The 14,484-nt window shown below is 39.1% G+C and overlaps 1 protein-coding gene across 1 annotated transcript in view; it reads right to left on the bottom strand.

Moving 5' to 3' along the window:
- oca2 (oculocutaneous albinism II) overlaps positions 1-14,484 on the bottom strand; it is a 60,868-nt gene that overhangs the window by 27,010 nt on the left and 19,374 nt on the right. The window contains exons 11-15 of the mRNA XM_042006533.1: positions 14,382-14,447; positions 13,422-13,478; positions 12,257-12,381; positions 11,730-11,868; positions 920-1,052 (exon numbers count right to left, since the gene is read on the bottom strand). Coding sequence (XP_041862467.1) covers positions 920-1,052; positions 11,730-11,868; positions 12,257-12,381; positions 13,422-13,478; positions 14,382-14,447 — 520 coding nt within the window. The remainder of the gene's footprint in view (positions 1-919; positions 1,053-11,729; positions 11,869-12,256; positions 12,382-13,421; positions 13,479-14,381; positions 14,448-14,484) is intronic.

Genomic DNA, 14,484 nt, shown 5'->3' with positions numbered 1-14,484 from the left:
TCTGAATTCCCCGCCCAATCGAACCGAGTCCCTGGATCATCCTGGTGTGAATGCAGGCTGGGGGACGTTCCATGCATAAACGTATGACATTATCACTGTCATTACTTCATGTTTCCCTCTTTCTCAGCAGGAATCCTTGAGTTTTGATACTTGTTGACTTCTCTGTCCACTCCACCCCCAACTGGCCAAAGCAGATGGCCGTCCTTCCTGGTTGTCATCCTGCTTAAGGTTTTTCTTCCTGTTAAAAGGAGTTTTTCCTCTCCAATGTCAACGTGTACATCTCAGGATGAAGGTTTGAATCGAAAAGAAGATTCAATGCGTTTTATTTTAGCTACGTAAATATCTCTTATGAATTGGTTTATATGAAAACAGTTATTATACTATATTAAATTAGATTAAAGTGGATCATATAATGGATTTATTTTAAATGGATATATCAACAGGACCACAGTGGAGACGATTGGACGGTATCTGTAAAAGTGCCTTGAGATGACTATCATGAATTAGGGCTATACAAACTGAACTACAGTGAACCTCCTCATCTCTGAGCTAACCACACACCAAAGACAAGGGCATCTGGCGATTTGAATGCCATATGGAGAACTTCACGATTACTTGAGACAGACAAGAAGCACTATTGTGTTAAATTTAAAACGCTTAAGGAATTGTAGAGGTAATACGCTAAACAATGCTTTTAAGGGAGTTAATATACTTTCTGTATCCAGGCTACAGCAACAACTATTTTGGCTCTATTTTAGTACCGTGACAACTAATATTTACTCTCCAACAGCAGAAAGAGTGTGTGTGTGTGTGCAGCTGAGTTGGATGAAAGACTAACCTCTTGCCAAAAGAACAGAATAAAATTAATATTTTCATCAAGATTTAACAGAACAGATTCAGCTCCAATAATGTTGCTTACCAACTATTTCAATTGACTCTTTGTTGTAAAGTTTTTTGTTCCAGTAGAGCAATCGCAGGAAAGGAAATGATGTGAAAAGGACGAGGCATATCCCAAGGAACATGTAGCCTGTGAAACTGGCAAAATCAATTCCCTGAAAGACACACGAGAAAAATCTGTTAGACTTTCACAGTTTGCTTCAAGTTATAACCAAATGAGACAAATTGAGCCGAGACATCATTTTTGTTGAGAAACTGGATGAAGTGATGATCTGTGTGTCACTCCCGCAAAGTGAGATGAGTTATGTTCCTCTGAGAAATAATCTAGTGACAGTAAAGCTCACAATGTGCTCAGTGCAGGACTTCATTCAATGACTCAAGTGTGTTTCAATTATTTATCTTCTTGTTAAAATGTAATATTCTGTTGGGAAACTAGTGTCATGTGGATGATTAGATTTGAACAACTTTACTGAGACATCTTTAGGAGCATGAGCAGGAACAACAAAGATCTTAAAGTGATAACCAAAATCCTAAACTCCCCACTTCCCAATCCCCTCCCTTGACTTGTCTCTGTGTTTGGAAGCAGTGCAATGTAATCTTCATATACCTTCAATGGACATTATATTAGATCTTGCATCTAGATATATGATGCTAGTTGGACCCATTTTGCCCTTAGAACTGCCATCATTTTTATGATATAGATTCGACAAGGCTTGAGAGACACATCAGAGGTTTTGCTCCATTTTTACATGACAGCATCACACAGTTGCTGCAGGTTTGTCGGCTGCATCCATGATGAGAATCTCCTGTTCCACCACATCCCAAAGCTGCTCTACTGGACTGAGATCTGGTGACTGTGGAGGGTGCTGCCAGTCTGAATCGTTGTTTCCACCAAATTCTGATCCTACCATCTGAATATGAAGCTGAAATGGAGACTAAGTCCAGGTAAGGTTTTTCCATCTTCTATTGTCCAGTGTTGGTGAGTGTGTGTGAATTGTAGCCTCAGTTTCCTGTTCTTAGCTGACAGGAGACACCCAGTGTGGTCTTCTGCTGCTGTAGCCCATCTGCTTCAAGGCTGGACATGTTGTGTGTTCAGAGATAATATTCTGTGGACGTTGGTTGGAACCAGTGCTTATTTTACTTCCTGTTGCCTTTCTATCATCTCCAACCAGTCTGCCCATTCCCTTCTGACCTCTGACATCAATAAGACATTCTGGTCCAGACAACTGCTGCTCACTGAATATTTTCTCTTCTTCCCAGTAGAAAAGCAGTTTCTAAAATAACCTAATAAAGTGGCCAATGAGTTTATAAGCCTAATGGTTTTAATGTTGTGCCTTATCTTTACATATCACTGTGATTAATTAACTACAGTTCTCTAAGAAAAAGATGTTGTATATGCCACTATTAGGTTACTGCTGCCTGGAGTAAGGAAAAATAATTATATTGTTTCACACATTACTGTATCCTGAAGGTTTTCAGGCAGCAGTTTGGTGTAACGGCAAGAAATACCAGCCTCTGGTTGTGATTGTCCCTAAAACATAAAGCAACCTCTTCACAAAGAGCACCTGGAAATGGAAATTTGTCTTTGTGCAATATCACATATGCAACATGTATTTCCAAAGGAAAAACCTTCATATTTAAAGATGCTGATTGATTCGTCTTACCTTTATTTGAAACAATTGCATCGGATTAAGAAGAAAACTACAGACCTTCAATGAGAAAAATGGTTCATAGTGACCCCTTCAGGATTTTAAATTAAGAAAAAAAAGCAGGAGGAGATCAAATGAAACATGTTGGAGAAGAAATCAGCCTTTTTACACTTGACTTGAAATGTTTGATATTAAGAAATAAATTGAATGCACAGGTTTCCTTTGTGCCACACAGTTAATTTCATCACTGTGTCACTTCATTGCCTCACTTACAGAACAAGTCTCTCATGCCTCCGTGGAGGCCTGCTCTCTCAGTGTGCAGCGAGCAAGAAAGAACCCTTCTGGGTTGAAAGTGGATGCTTCTGCAAAACCTCCTGCACATTAAAATTCTCACAGTTTGTATTTGATCATTGCATTATAAGAACAAACTAAAACTGAAGAATTATATACAGTTTAATTAATATCTGTGGCATAAAAAAAAAAATAAATAAAAATAAATCAGTTTTGGGGGATTAAAAAAATATATAGGAAAAAAGAAAGAAAAAAAAAACAGCGAGCTTTCATCCATTTTCATCCACCAGTGGTGCCAACTGGAGGCAAGTGGGGTGAAGTGTCTTGCCCAAGGACACAACGGCAGCTGACTGGGGGAACGGGGAGTCATATCCAATCTTGTGGCTTACTGGATCGCCTGCTCTACCACCAAGCCACTGCAAGGGCAGACGACAGCAGGAGCTGGGATCGAACCGCCAATCTTTTCATTTCTGGTTCCCTGCTCTACCGCCAAGCCACTGCCGTCCCCAACCGTTCTATGACTATTAATATATTTATCTTGGATGTTTTATTTGGAAAAGTTTGAGAAATTTGAAAAATGGATAAAAAAAATAATAATAAAAAAAATTTGTCAATTATGCTTGTGAAATGTTAAGCAGTATTTTGTATTACAGAATGAAATTTCATTGCTACCACTCAGCTATTGCTGCTAGCTACTATCGAGTGTTACTTTGTTAGCTTGCTAATCATTTTGCTAGCTAACGTAACTTCATACGTGCTGGGAGTGCAGGACCTGAAGACACACTGGCAGACAGACAGCAACACTTTCCAACAGTGTTCATATGTTTGCTATATTTTGCTTCATTTATAAGGATGTCTATATTATTACAGTTGATGGTTTATGTCAGACTGACATGTGCTTGAGTAGTTATGTTGTATGAAAAAGGGGTAGGATTATGAGATCATTTCAAACTTTTTTTTTGAGTTATGTAATATAAATATGAAGTGGGTTTTATTTGCAACATTGTAAAGCACATGAATCATTTATGCTGAGAGTTTAAAGAAGGAAAGAAAATCAGACAAAACAAGTAAAGTAACCCACCAGTCATTAGGACCCTTAACAGCAGGTTAGCTTCCCTTTGCAGTGAGACTGTGTCGTGCAGTCCTGCGGTGGAAGTGTGAACAGATCCTGCTCCCAGCCATTCCTGAAATGTTCGTGAGCTTCCAGAGATTTGTAGTTTCTCAACTGTTCATACGTGTAAGCACTGATACCATAAACGAGGTAGCTTATGTCCAGCAATGAAGTTGGAGCTGGTAATGTAGCATCGTAGCTCCATTCCTTAGCTGTGGGGTCGTAAGGCTCTATGTCATTGATTGTTGACAATTTGGCCAAATACCGATCCCGGGCGTCCCAGATAAGTTTGTCTCTGTACGGTATCCTTTCATCATTCTTCTTTTTATCCATATTGGCGACTGAATAAAGGGTTTTAAAACGTATTGCTAACTAAAGTGCTGCTCCTCCTATTGCTTGTTTGTATTGGAGATGCAATCAGTATGGCGCAGGTCCTGGACCTTCATTGCTGGATTTTTGCTTTAATAATGCTCTAAATGTTCTGTACTGGTAAAAGGTCTGGACTGCAGGCAGGCCAGTTCAGCACCCAGACTCTTCTGGGTTGTGTCTTGTTGATGTGGTGTCCTGATTTGGATGTGGTGTCTTGCTGAAATCTGCAAGGCCTTCCCTGAAAGAGGCGTTGTTTGGATGGGAGCAGATGTTGCTCTAAAACCTCCATCTCTTTTCAGCATCTGACCCAGAACAGTTTTCCACTCTGTCTTAGACTATTTTAAATGAGCTTTGGTCCAGAAAAGGCAACTGTGTTTCTGGATCCTGTTCACATATGCCTTTTTTTGCATAATAGAGCATTACCTGAATTTGTGGACTTCAGGATGAACTATGATCACAGACAGTGATTTAAGATAGTCTTCCTGCAGGGATTTCCTGTAGTGAGTCATGTCTGGTTTTAATGCAGTTCTGCCTGAGGATCCCATGATCTCAAGGATCCAGTTCTGTTTTTTTTTTTGGCTTTGTCCCAGACACAAAGAAATTCATCCTGATTCTCTGAATCTTTAGATTGTATTATACACTGTAGATGGTGGGATCTTCAAAGTGATGTTTATATTCAATCAAGAATAAAATATAGGTTGATGAGATTAGTAAATGTAAAATTAACATTCTGGTTTGTTTTTTTGTTTTGTTTTGTTTTGTTTTTTTTGTTGTTGTTTTGTTTTACATTTTTACTTTTTTGGTATTGGGGTTGCAAAATAAAGTAAAATTTAGAGCTATAGAGTCATAAACTGTATGGATGACTGTATGGAGTATCTGTACAAATGTCTGGGCCAGTTTCAACACACTGGCTAACATGGATCCAAATAAATCCAAGTAAAATTATATAAAACTAAGCAGAAATTCTGAATATGTACAGGTGAAACAAAGTCAAAAGCAAGGGCACTGTAATGAGGGATGAAATCACCTTAAACAAAAGCTTCACTGCCATGCCTTACTGTTGGTCTACAGTCCTCCCCCAATTCCCCTTGACACAAGCAAGCAAGCATGCAAACAAAGCAACAGATAAATAAATGTGCAAACTGTGCTTATCAGAGGCCAGAAATGACTGAATGAGTGTGCTGCTGTTTTGTTTCTGTGGCTCTGTCACCACGGGAACAGGGCCAAAAACAAACTGGACAGTCAGCTGTGAAAACCTGGTGTTGGTGATACTGTATGCGGGATCAGACTGTCTGCAGCTGCACTCGCAAAGGCTAAAATGTCACATGCACTAAAGAGGTGCCACAGGAAGCCATTTGGAAAATGTCATGTCTTCTAGAGATGTGGCAGTAAGCCCCTCTGAGTATCATAATAGAGTGTTATAAAAAAGGAGCCTAAGTCAGTGGCCTTTTCAGACAAGTGACAAATTTTCCTGATAAACAATAAAATGTTCTTACAAAACAGCTTTTCCTGGAAAAGATTTTGAAATATTAGCTCAATAAAAATAAAAAAAAAAACAATTAATTGATCAAAGCAAAAATGACAACAATGTGATGTTTAAGTAAATTCTATTAATAGTGGTCGATGTTGTCATCTATTCTTAGCGAGTGTCTGAGCCAAATGTGATGTACGTCATAATTTATTGAAGAAGAGCTGAGCATTCAATTACATGATTTCACACATTATTGCATCAGGAATGGCACTGTCTCCTTTAATCAGGAGCAAATCCAAAAAACGGGGCTTCCAGCTAGCCCCGGCATAAAGACAAAGACCCTCGCTGCAACTTTGGCTGCTGTACGTTGCAGGAAGGTGTAGCACTTGAAAGCATTGAAACCACACAGATGTTAGAAAGGATTAGAAAAGATTAAAGGGGTAGTGCACCCAAAAATGTGTTTTTTGAGCTCTAAACAACACAGTATTACATCATTGTGATGAAAACCATATGTTGAAGAAATTGCATATGAATGGTGAAATGGTGTAGATATATTAGTTTTAGACTTCTATTCTTTCACAGAGTTTCTGATTAATCATTCCTGCAATGTGACGGATTTGTGCTTTTGAGGGGTAACACCGGACTTTATTCTTTACATGCTGATACTCATCCAACAAGAGACAGCAGCTGAAATCGTAGCAGCAGCAACTTACAGCGGCACTTCCTGCAGCTGCTACAACCTGCCGCAAGTCTCCAAAGCTTTCCAGAGCTGCTGGAGCTGCTGACAGGTCAGCGTAACAGCGCTAACGGCTCAGACTGATACGGTTCAGGACCACCTTGTTCATGTGTAGCTGAGGAGATTCAGGAGGGAAAAGTCTTCCACTTTAAAGACCACTCTGTGGCGAAGGTATTTTGTGAATCTCGCTTTCCATTTATCTAATGGCTACTGAGCTGCTAACTATCAATCATTTCTGCATGCGTATCCCGACCAAGAGGCAACCTCCGCTGGTAAAATGTGAAGCCTATGCTGAAGTGCAAAAAACTGCAGTTCACACCTCATTCGCTAGGAGTTGGCTCCAAAACAGAGTCAATCCCCATAGAGTCCCATGTTAAGCCTGGTACAAAAAAACATTTTAGGATTAATAGGTCAAGTTTAACTTCATGACAACTGTGAGTGGGGTGAACTTTTTTCTAACTCATCCGTTTGGATGTTATTTATGCTTGAAATTTGGCATAATTAGGGGCATATACTTTTGATTGACAGGTATCCAATATCAGCCGAAAGAAGGGAGAGTGCAGCACAAATGCGGTTTCTAACAGCACACCTTAGCTTTAGACCACCTACTTCCGTTAGCTGGTTAGCTACCATTAGCTCCGGGTTAGCTCAATTAGCTGCTAGCTACAGGCAGCTCGGAGTTTGATGTTTGATGTTTTGATTTTCCAGGAAGCGTGACGCTGCCAAGATGGCGCGGCGGTGGGAACCACCCAATGAGCTTCCGTTCAGCTCTTTAGAAACCGAAGGGTGACATCATGGAGGCTCCGTCCATCTTTTATATGCAGTCTATGATACCGACCCACCCCCTCTCTGCTTCCTGATCAACCCAACCCTTGCAATTTCAGGCATTTGTCATATTTGGCAGTGTTTGGAGTTGTGCAAAAAGTATGGGGTGTAGTTACACTTTAAATAATTTCAATTAAATGTGAACTGAAAGAATTTCATATCAGGATATAAGACACTCCACACCACACGTTAGATATTAAAGCTGTTTGCAGAAATGAATGAAGAGGCACATTCGATATTAATTCTCCTAAGAGTGCACTTTCGGGGTGGGGGGGGGACAGGATGATATTAATAAGAACCATCCACACCAATATCACTGGGAAACAAAACTTACATGTTATCAAATCCATCCAGCTAAATAAGGTGGACAGTCTGCTGCCAGCATGTAGCAGTCAGTGTGAAAAGTAGCTTTGGTCCTTCATTCCAGCAGTGGGACGCAGACTGGAGGCTGGAGTGTCTAGAAGTGATGCAACGCTAATGAAACACACAAGTGGTGGATTTGCTTTTATTAATTTACACAATGCTTTTTTGTTGTTGTCCTAATTTCTGTCCAAACGATCTTTTAGGAGACAGATGTTCTGCCGACTGAGATATCCAGCTGCACCAAACGATTCCTCTGGCGTGTCTTGCCTTCCGACACTGCGGTGACAGCATCTGCCACCCACTGCCGCTATTCTGCCTTTCTGACACTAGAATTGCCCACGCAGGGCCCACCAATTAAACATTTTTACGTTTTTCAACGTGGTCCATCAGAATCTCTATCTCACACCCCGAAAAAATCTGCTTCTTCCCTCTTTTTCCCTCCTGAGCCATCATGGAAATGATATGATGAATATTCATTACAGGCCTCCACCTGACCATTTATAGCCACCATGTGGGCGTTGAAAAGCGTTTCCTCGCGTGCGCCTGCTTTAGAGTTGATTCCGATTTATAAACGGAAACAAGCGTGGGACGTGCATGAGTATGCTTTTATAAATCTGAAAGTTCAAGTGCACGGCATTTTCTTATTGCGCCACACATGCCACCTGTAGTTTGCTTTGCTGCACACAGCTTGATAAATGAGGCCCCTGGTCTTAAAACTAGATAATACAATCTCAGACAAACAACAGCATACAACGCATTAACAAGAAGTCTTGGACTTTTGCAGGTCTTACGCATAACACAAGAAGGAATTGACAAAAGTAATAATTTTAGAGAAGCTGCCCATCCAGGGTATAAGACGATTTCCAAGCTGTTTTGAGTCCTTCATTCTACAGTAAGAAACATAATTCACAAGGAGAAACATTTAGTTAGCAATCTTCCCAGAAATCCAGAATCAGGTTTATGATTGATCCTGATTCACATGTCAGCCACTAGGTGGTGCTCTACTGGAGCCCAGTGCATTGTGGCATAGTTCCTACCTACGCCGTATGTTAAGAGAGTAAAAAACTTAATGTCCTCTTATTCCATGAATGTTGAGAATTAGGTGAACATGAAACAATAGATAATGATATGAAGTTCATGGGCCCAGATAGCTGTACTTTGTTGCATACCTGTGACTAATATGAAAAACTCCAACATTACAATACTATAAAAGTAAAAATGTTTATATTGCAAAAACAGATACACCAAACTTGGTATGCATAGTGGAAGTCCCAACAAATTCTCCCAAAGGTCAGACTGTCAGACCTTGCTATGCTCAGAGAAATTGCAAAAAACCCAAAAGCTACATCTCAGACTTCAGTGAATGTGTTAAATGTTAAAGTTCATGACAGAAAAAGACTAACCAAGTATGACTTGTTTGGAAGAGTTCCAGGAGAAAGCCAGGTCTCTAAAAAGAACACAGATTAAATTGGCCAAGCTGCACTTGAACAAACACAAGACTTCTGGAACAACGGGCCTCATTCTCCACAGTTCTTATGAACAAGTTTGTTCTTTTTATGACGTGCACATCAAACCAACCTCACCGGATCGGTTCCCTTGACTGCAAGAATATCACTCCATAAATGTCCAAGTCAGCTGCAGCAGCCAGATACACCTGCTGAATGTGGTCTTTATTACAATAATGCTCAATATTATTAGGAGATGGAAGTGGTCACCTGGTTAATAACACCACCTTCGGAGTGTTTATTTTCATCAGATGCACCACTCACTACACTGATGCTCTTAAAAGGATGCTGGATGTCTTAGGACACACCAGGATGTCATTAGCTTTACAAACTGAAGAAGATTCAGCATGTAGAGAGATGAAAATTTATACTACGGTGTCCCATTTTCTAGAGCTCGGCGGATTGACTGAACTATCGAGAGTAATGATACCAATGCTACTATTGGTATCGTTTGATACTAGCATAATGATATAGATATTTGTCTTGCATAGGGCTTTGGGTGCAAAAAGTCAAATGTGAATGAGAGCCAACCAATAGTAGGTTTTGCTTTTCAGCTAATTTGCACTGTTGACTTTATTTTTCTCAAAGGAAAAAGGACTTATTTTATTATTTCGTTACATTGTTGATGACAAAAAAAAAGCCTAAATTTAAATGTCTCAGTTCTGCCATTCAGTTTGTTAATAAAAATATTTTATTGACAAAAATCTTCCAAAGTACAAATTAAGAGCAAATTTAAGAATATTAGTAAGAAGATATTAATGAATGAGGCCTGCTAGACCGGAGTGAAGATTTTTCATATTGCTCAGCAACCATGTTTGATGAAAACTAGACTCAGAATATAACTACAAACAACTCATCAACTATCAAGCACGGTGGTGCAGGGTTGATGATTTGGGCTTGTTTTGCAGGATTGAACACGTAGCAGTCAGTGAGTGGACCACAAAATCCTTTGGATATCAAAGTATTCTAGAGTCAAATATGAGGCCTTGACAGCTACAGCTTGGCTGAAACTGGGACATACAACAGGACAATGGTCTCAAACACAGCAGAAAATCTACAACAGAAAGACTGAAAAATAAAAGAATCAAGGTCCAGACCTCAACATGATTAAAATGCTAGGCTGGGACTTTAAGACAGCTGTGCATAAACAAATGCTTGCAAACCTCAATGAACCAAAGCAATATTGGACCAAAATTCATCTACGATATAAGAGCCTGATGACGTCATTTTTCTCCTGTTTTGACATTGTAATTCCAGTGATTTATTAAGGCTGAAGCATAAATATAAATTGGATTCACTGCCACAACATCTTCATTTATCACCTTCACATCAACGTAAACACGAGCTGCCACTTACACCCGTATGAATACACAGAGAGATTGTGCTGAACAAAGATCACAAACCCAGTAAACAGAGATGTGAAGACTTACAACATGAGTGTGTATGCATTCACACATTTCACAATGGCCCCTGGTGTTTATGAGGCTTTCCCCCCAATTTTCTAACCCTTATTTTCTTATACAGTCACCAGGATTTCATCCAACCACTAAGTCCTGTAGGACTACAGTCTAGGGGTTTAATAATTTATACAGCTAATCTGCTGAAAAAAAGAGCAATACTAATAAACATAGGTGGAAACAGATAAACCACTGATATAACAGGTTAATCAATCAAAGAAAGTGAAAATGCTGCATCTAAAGGAGGAGGGGATAAGTTCTGAAGTCCTGTTAGCATGTTACAGAAGCAGATCCTGAATTCAGGCACAGGTAGCTTTTCAAACTGCTGCTCATGTCAAAAGATGGAGGTCGAGGTTACTTAAACATATATAAGTTTTAAAAAAATAATTATAATGATTTGTGAGTTCCTGTTCATCTTAGAGGGAGAATAGTATCGTTTGTGTTAATAAAAGACATCATCCATGCAAACTTCTGCCCACTAGAGAGCAGAAAGCTCCACAGGTGCACAGACCTGATCATCTTTAAACTACTCTAGTAATTCTGATTAACATGTAGCTCAGTTCAGCATCCTAACAAGCATAGATGAGCAGCTAAGGGCAGATAAAAGCTGCTATAATCTGAAGAGTACAATATTTCATTTCAGCCGAACAAGCGGCTACAAAGGAATCATTTTCTGGATTGACTGCCTACCATGCTTCTTTCTGTCTATTCAGAACGATTTGCAAAGAATTTACACAGATTATAGATTAAGGAGTAAACAAGAGTCACATCTGTCAAACCTCTTCATCCAGATGTACTGACTGTACTATGTAGGAGTTCCTGCAGCTTCATTAAATGTTGATGATCAACACCCAAGCACCCGAAGAACATTCATATTAATTCTGTTTATGCTAATATTTCCTAATTTGTCATTCTAAACCATATGTGCTGAAAAATAAACGACTACACACATTGTGTTTGCTTTCTGAGTGTTTAGTACATGTTCAGATCACAAAGAGCTGAGCCATTTCACTGTATGAGCGCATATGTAAGTGAAGAGCAATAAAAATGCCTACTTCTTTGCGCAGGCCCTGGTTTGACACTATAATCACATTGGGAGGATCTCCGACAGCTGTGGCGGCCCCTCCGATGTTGGTGAAGATTACTTCTGCAATCAGGACATGTCTGGGGTCTAGATTAAGCACCTCACACAACCTTCAAAATCAGATAGAGGCAGAATAATACTTGATTAGATTGCAGTGGGTGGGAGACATAAATACTGGAATATAAAAATGATATTTGAAGATGATGGCATTAGTCCTTTAATGTCATGGCTTTCGCTGGCCTGTTGGAAAAAATAGGGCACAGATTTGGTTAGGTCTGTTAAACATCAACATGGATGGATGGATGGATGGATGGATGGATAGACAGACAGACAGACAGACAGACAGACAGACAGACAGACAGACAGACAGACAGATAGATAGATAGATAGATAGATAGATAGATAGATAGATAGATAGATAGATAGATAGATAGATAGATAGATAGATAGATAGATAGATAGATAGATAGATAGATAGATAGATAGATAGATTTATACCTTATGGTGACTGGGGTGAAAAGCATCATAGTGGTCACATTATCCAGAAAAGCAGACAGAATGGCAGCGATCAGACAGAGGATGATGATCATCGGCCACACCCTTCCTCTAGATAACTGGTAAGCCTGCAGGGTAAAAACGTATTATGATGAGACAAGTTAAAGGCATCTGCTTAGAAATACTGAATCTAAGTAATCACTCACTGATACTATGATGAACTGATATTGATATTACTGGGATGTCTCACAAGTTATCAGAGATGTCTAATTAGAAAACTGCAAAAATACACCAAGTGGCCACTTTATTAGGTCCATCTGTTCAACACAGATATCTATCAATCTGTCGGTCGGTCGGTCGGTCGGTCTGTCTGTCTATTTACTTATCTTTACATCCCATACTTAGAAGATTCATAATCCAAGCTTAAAATGGTGAGATGACATTTTTGTTTTAGACAGCATCATGTCACATGACCAGAACCACAACCGCTGAATAACTCCACGACTATGTTTGTTTTCTAACTCTAACCATGTATTTTAACATCTTCCTATAAAATTCTCCTAACTAACTCATTGATTGATGACATCATTACGCTGCAATGATGCAGCTGAGTTAAAAAGGTGGAGAAAATTCAACTCTTGAACATCAGTTTATCTTGTAGTGTCTTTTGTTCCTTATTGGGCTGCTGTTTGCAAATAGTTTTTGGATGTGTTTCTAACCTTTTGATGTTTTACTTCTTGTTAAATTCCAAAGCTTGCTTTATTTTTGGTGTTTTGCTCTGTGAATCACTTTAGATTGCACCAGTGTTTTAAAAGTGCTATTTAAATAGAGTATATTTGATTTAAAACTCCATAAAATTAAATTAAAAAAATTTAAAAAGCAGAACTCGGACGGTCATCTAACACCATAAATTGGTCATGTTAGAGAAGTCAAAACCAAAAAAGAAAAAAATGTTTGTGGCATCTTGGTGCTGATTTCATAAATATCTCAAAACCTGTCTGCTTTGAATCAACTCACCAGTGAGTGACTAGTTTCCCAGACCTGTCACTCGGTATCCCACATGGACAGAGGTGAAAAAATGCAAGTACTAACAGATGACGTAATACTGTAGTATGTACACCTCAGATTTTCTCAATCAATTCTTTAAAACCTTATCTGATTAACTTACCTTCACGGCACAATAGTCAAAGAATCCCGTCTCTGAAAAAATGGCCACCAGCACCATCTGTGAGAAACAGGTTTCACTTTTTTAGAAATCCTACCATTTAATAAGATTATGTGTCATCAGGATATTTAATCGTCACCACAGATGGTGCTTAGAAAAGAGTGGGAGGTCTATAAAAAACACACTTCTGTGGCAGCAAGATCGAACAAACAGTATGGCTCTGCAGCTTTGGGAAAAAAGTTAAATTCACAGAAGTTTCCTGAAACGCTTATAAAAAGTAAGAGCTACACACAAGACAGGAAGTAGTGAGACAGCAGAATAACATTTATAACAGGTACAATGTGTCTAAAAAAGTGAATTTAAATTAAATTAAGCATGTTATTAGCTTTTCCTTTTAAGAAATCTTTCCAGCCTGCAATAAGGACATGCTTATTTGAGTGAAGACAGGATTTTAAATTACTTATTTCCTCCTCCTTCGATAAGAAAACTGACAAAAGGAGCCGAGTTGCCACAACCTCCAGGAACATTACAAAAACATTAGATTGGGATTTACCAACTGGGTCAACCGGCAGCCATCTTGTAAGGCTGCAAAACTGTCAGGATTTTCATAGATAAGCAGGATAAAATGGGTTTTGGTGCATTATGTTCACAGCTGTAATCTCCATGGCCAAAATCAGCTTCTCTCACGGAGATCATTTTTATTATGGTATGAGTAATAACTTTGTTGTTTATGTGTTAGAAAATTTACAAGTTAATTCCACAGATTAATCTTTGTACTAAGATGTCAATTTGTTGTATTACCAACAGCCCTACTTTAAGAACACTGGTATCAGATTCTGTAATATTGAAACACTTTTATGAATACCGAGTACGAGTACACACTAGCCACAGTATCAGGCCGATACCTGATACTGTATCGGTATCAGTGCAAAAAGTTGCTAGAAACATCCCTGACATACTCACCATGCCAAACAGAAGAGCCAGTGTTTCGTAGTCGATCCACTCCACCACAGTAACCAGACTGGGTCTCTGCAGAGAGACAAGGATTCATGCCTATTAAACAATA

This window comes from Melanotaenia boesemani, chromosome 14 (genome assembly GCF_017639745.1).
Source record: "Melanotaenia boesemani isolate fMelBoe1 chromosome 14, fMelBoe1.pri, whole genome shotgun sequence".
NCBI classification, from domain to species: Eukaryota; Metazoa; Chordata; class Actinopteri; order Atheriniformes; family Melanotaeniidae; genus Melanotaenia; species Melanotaenia boesemani.
This window is presented reverse-complemented; position numbering and strand designations above follow the sequence as displayed.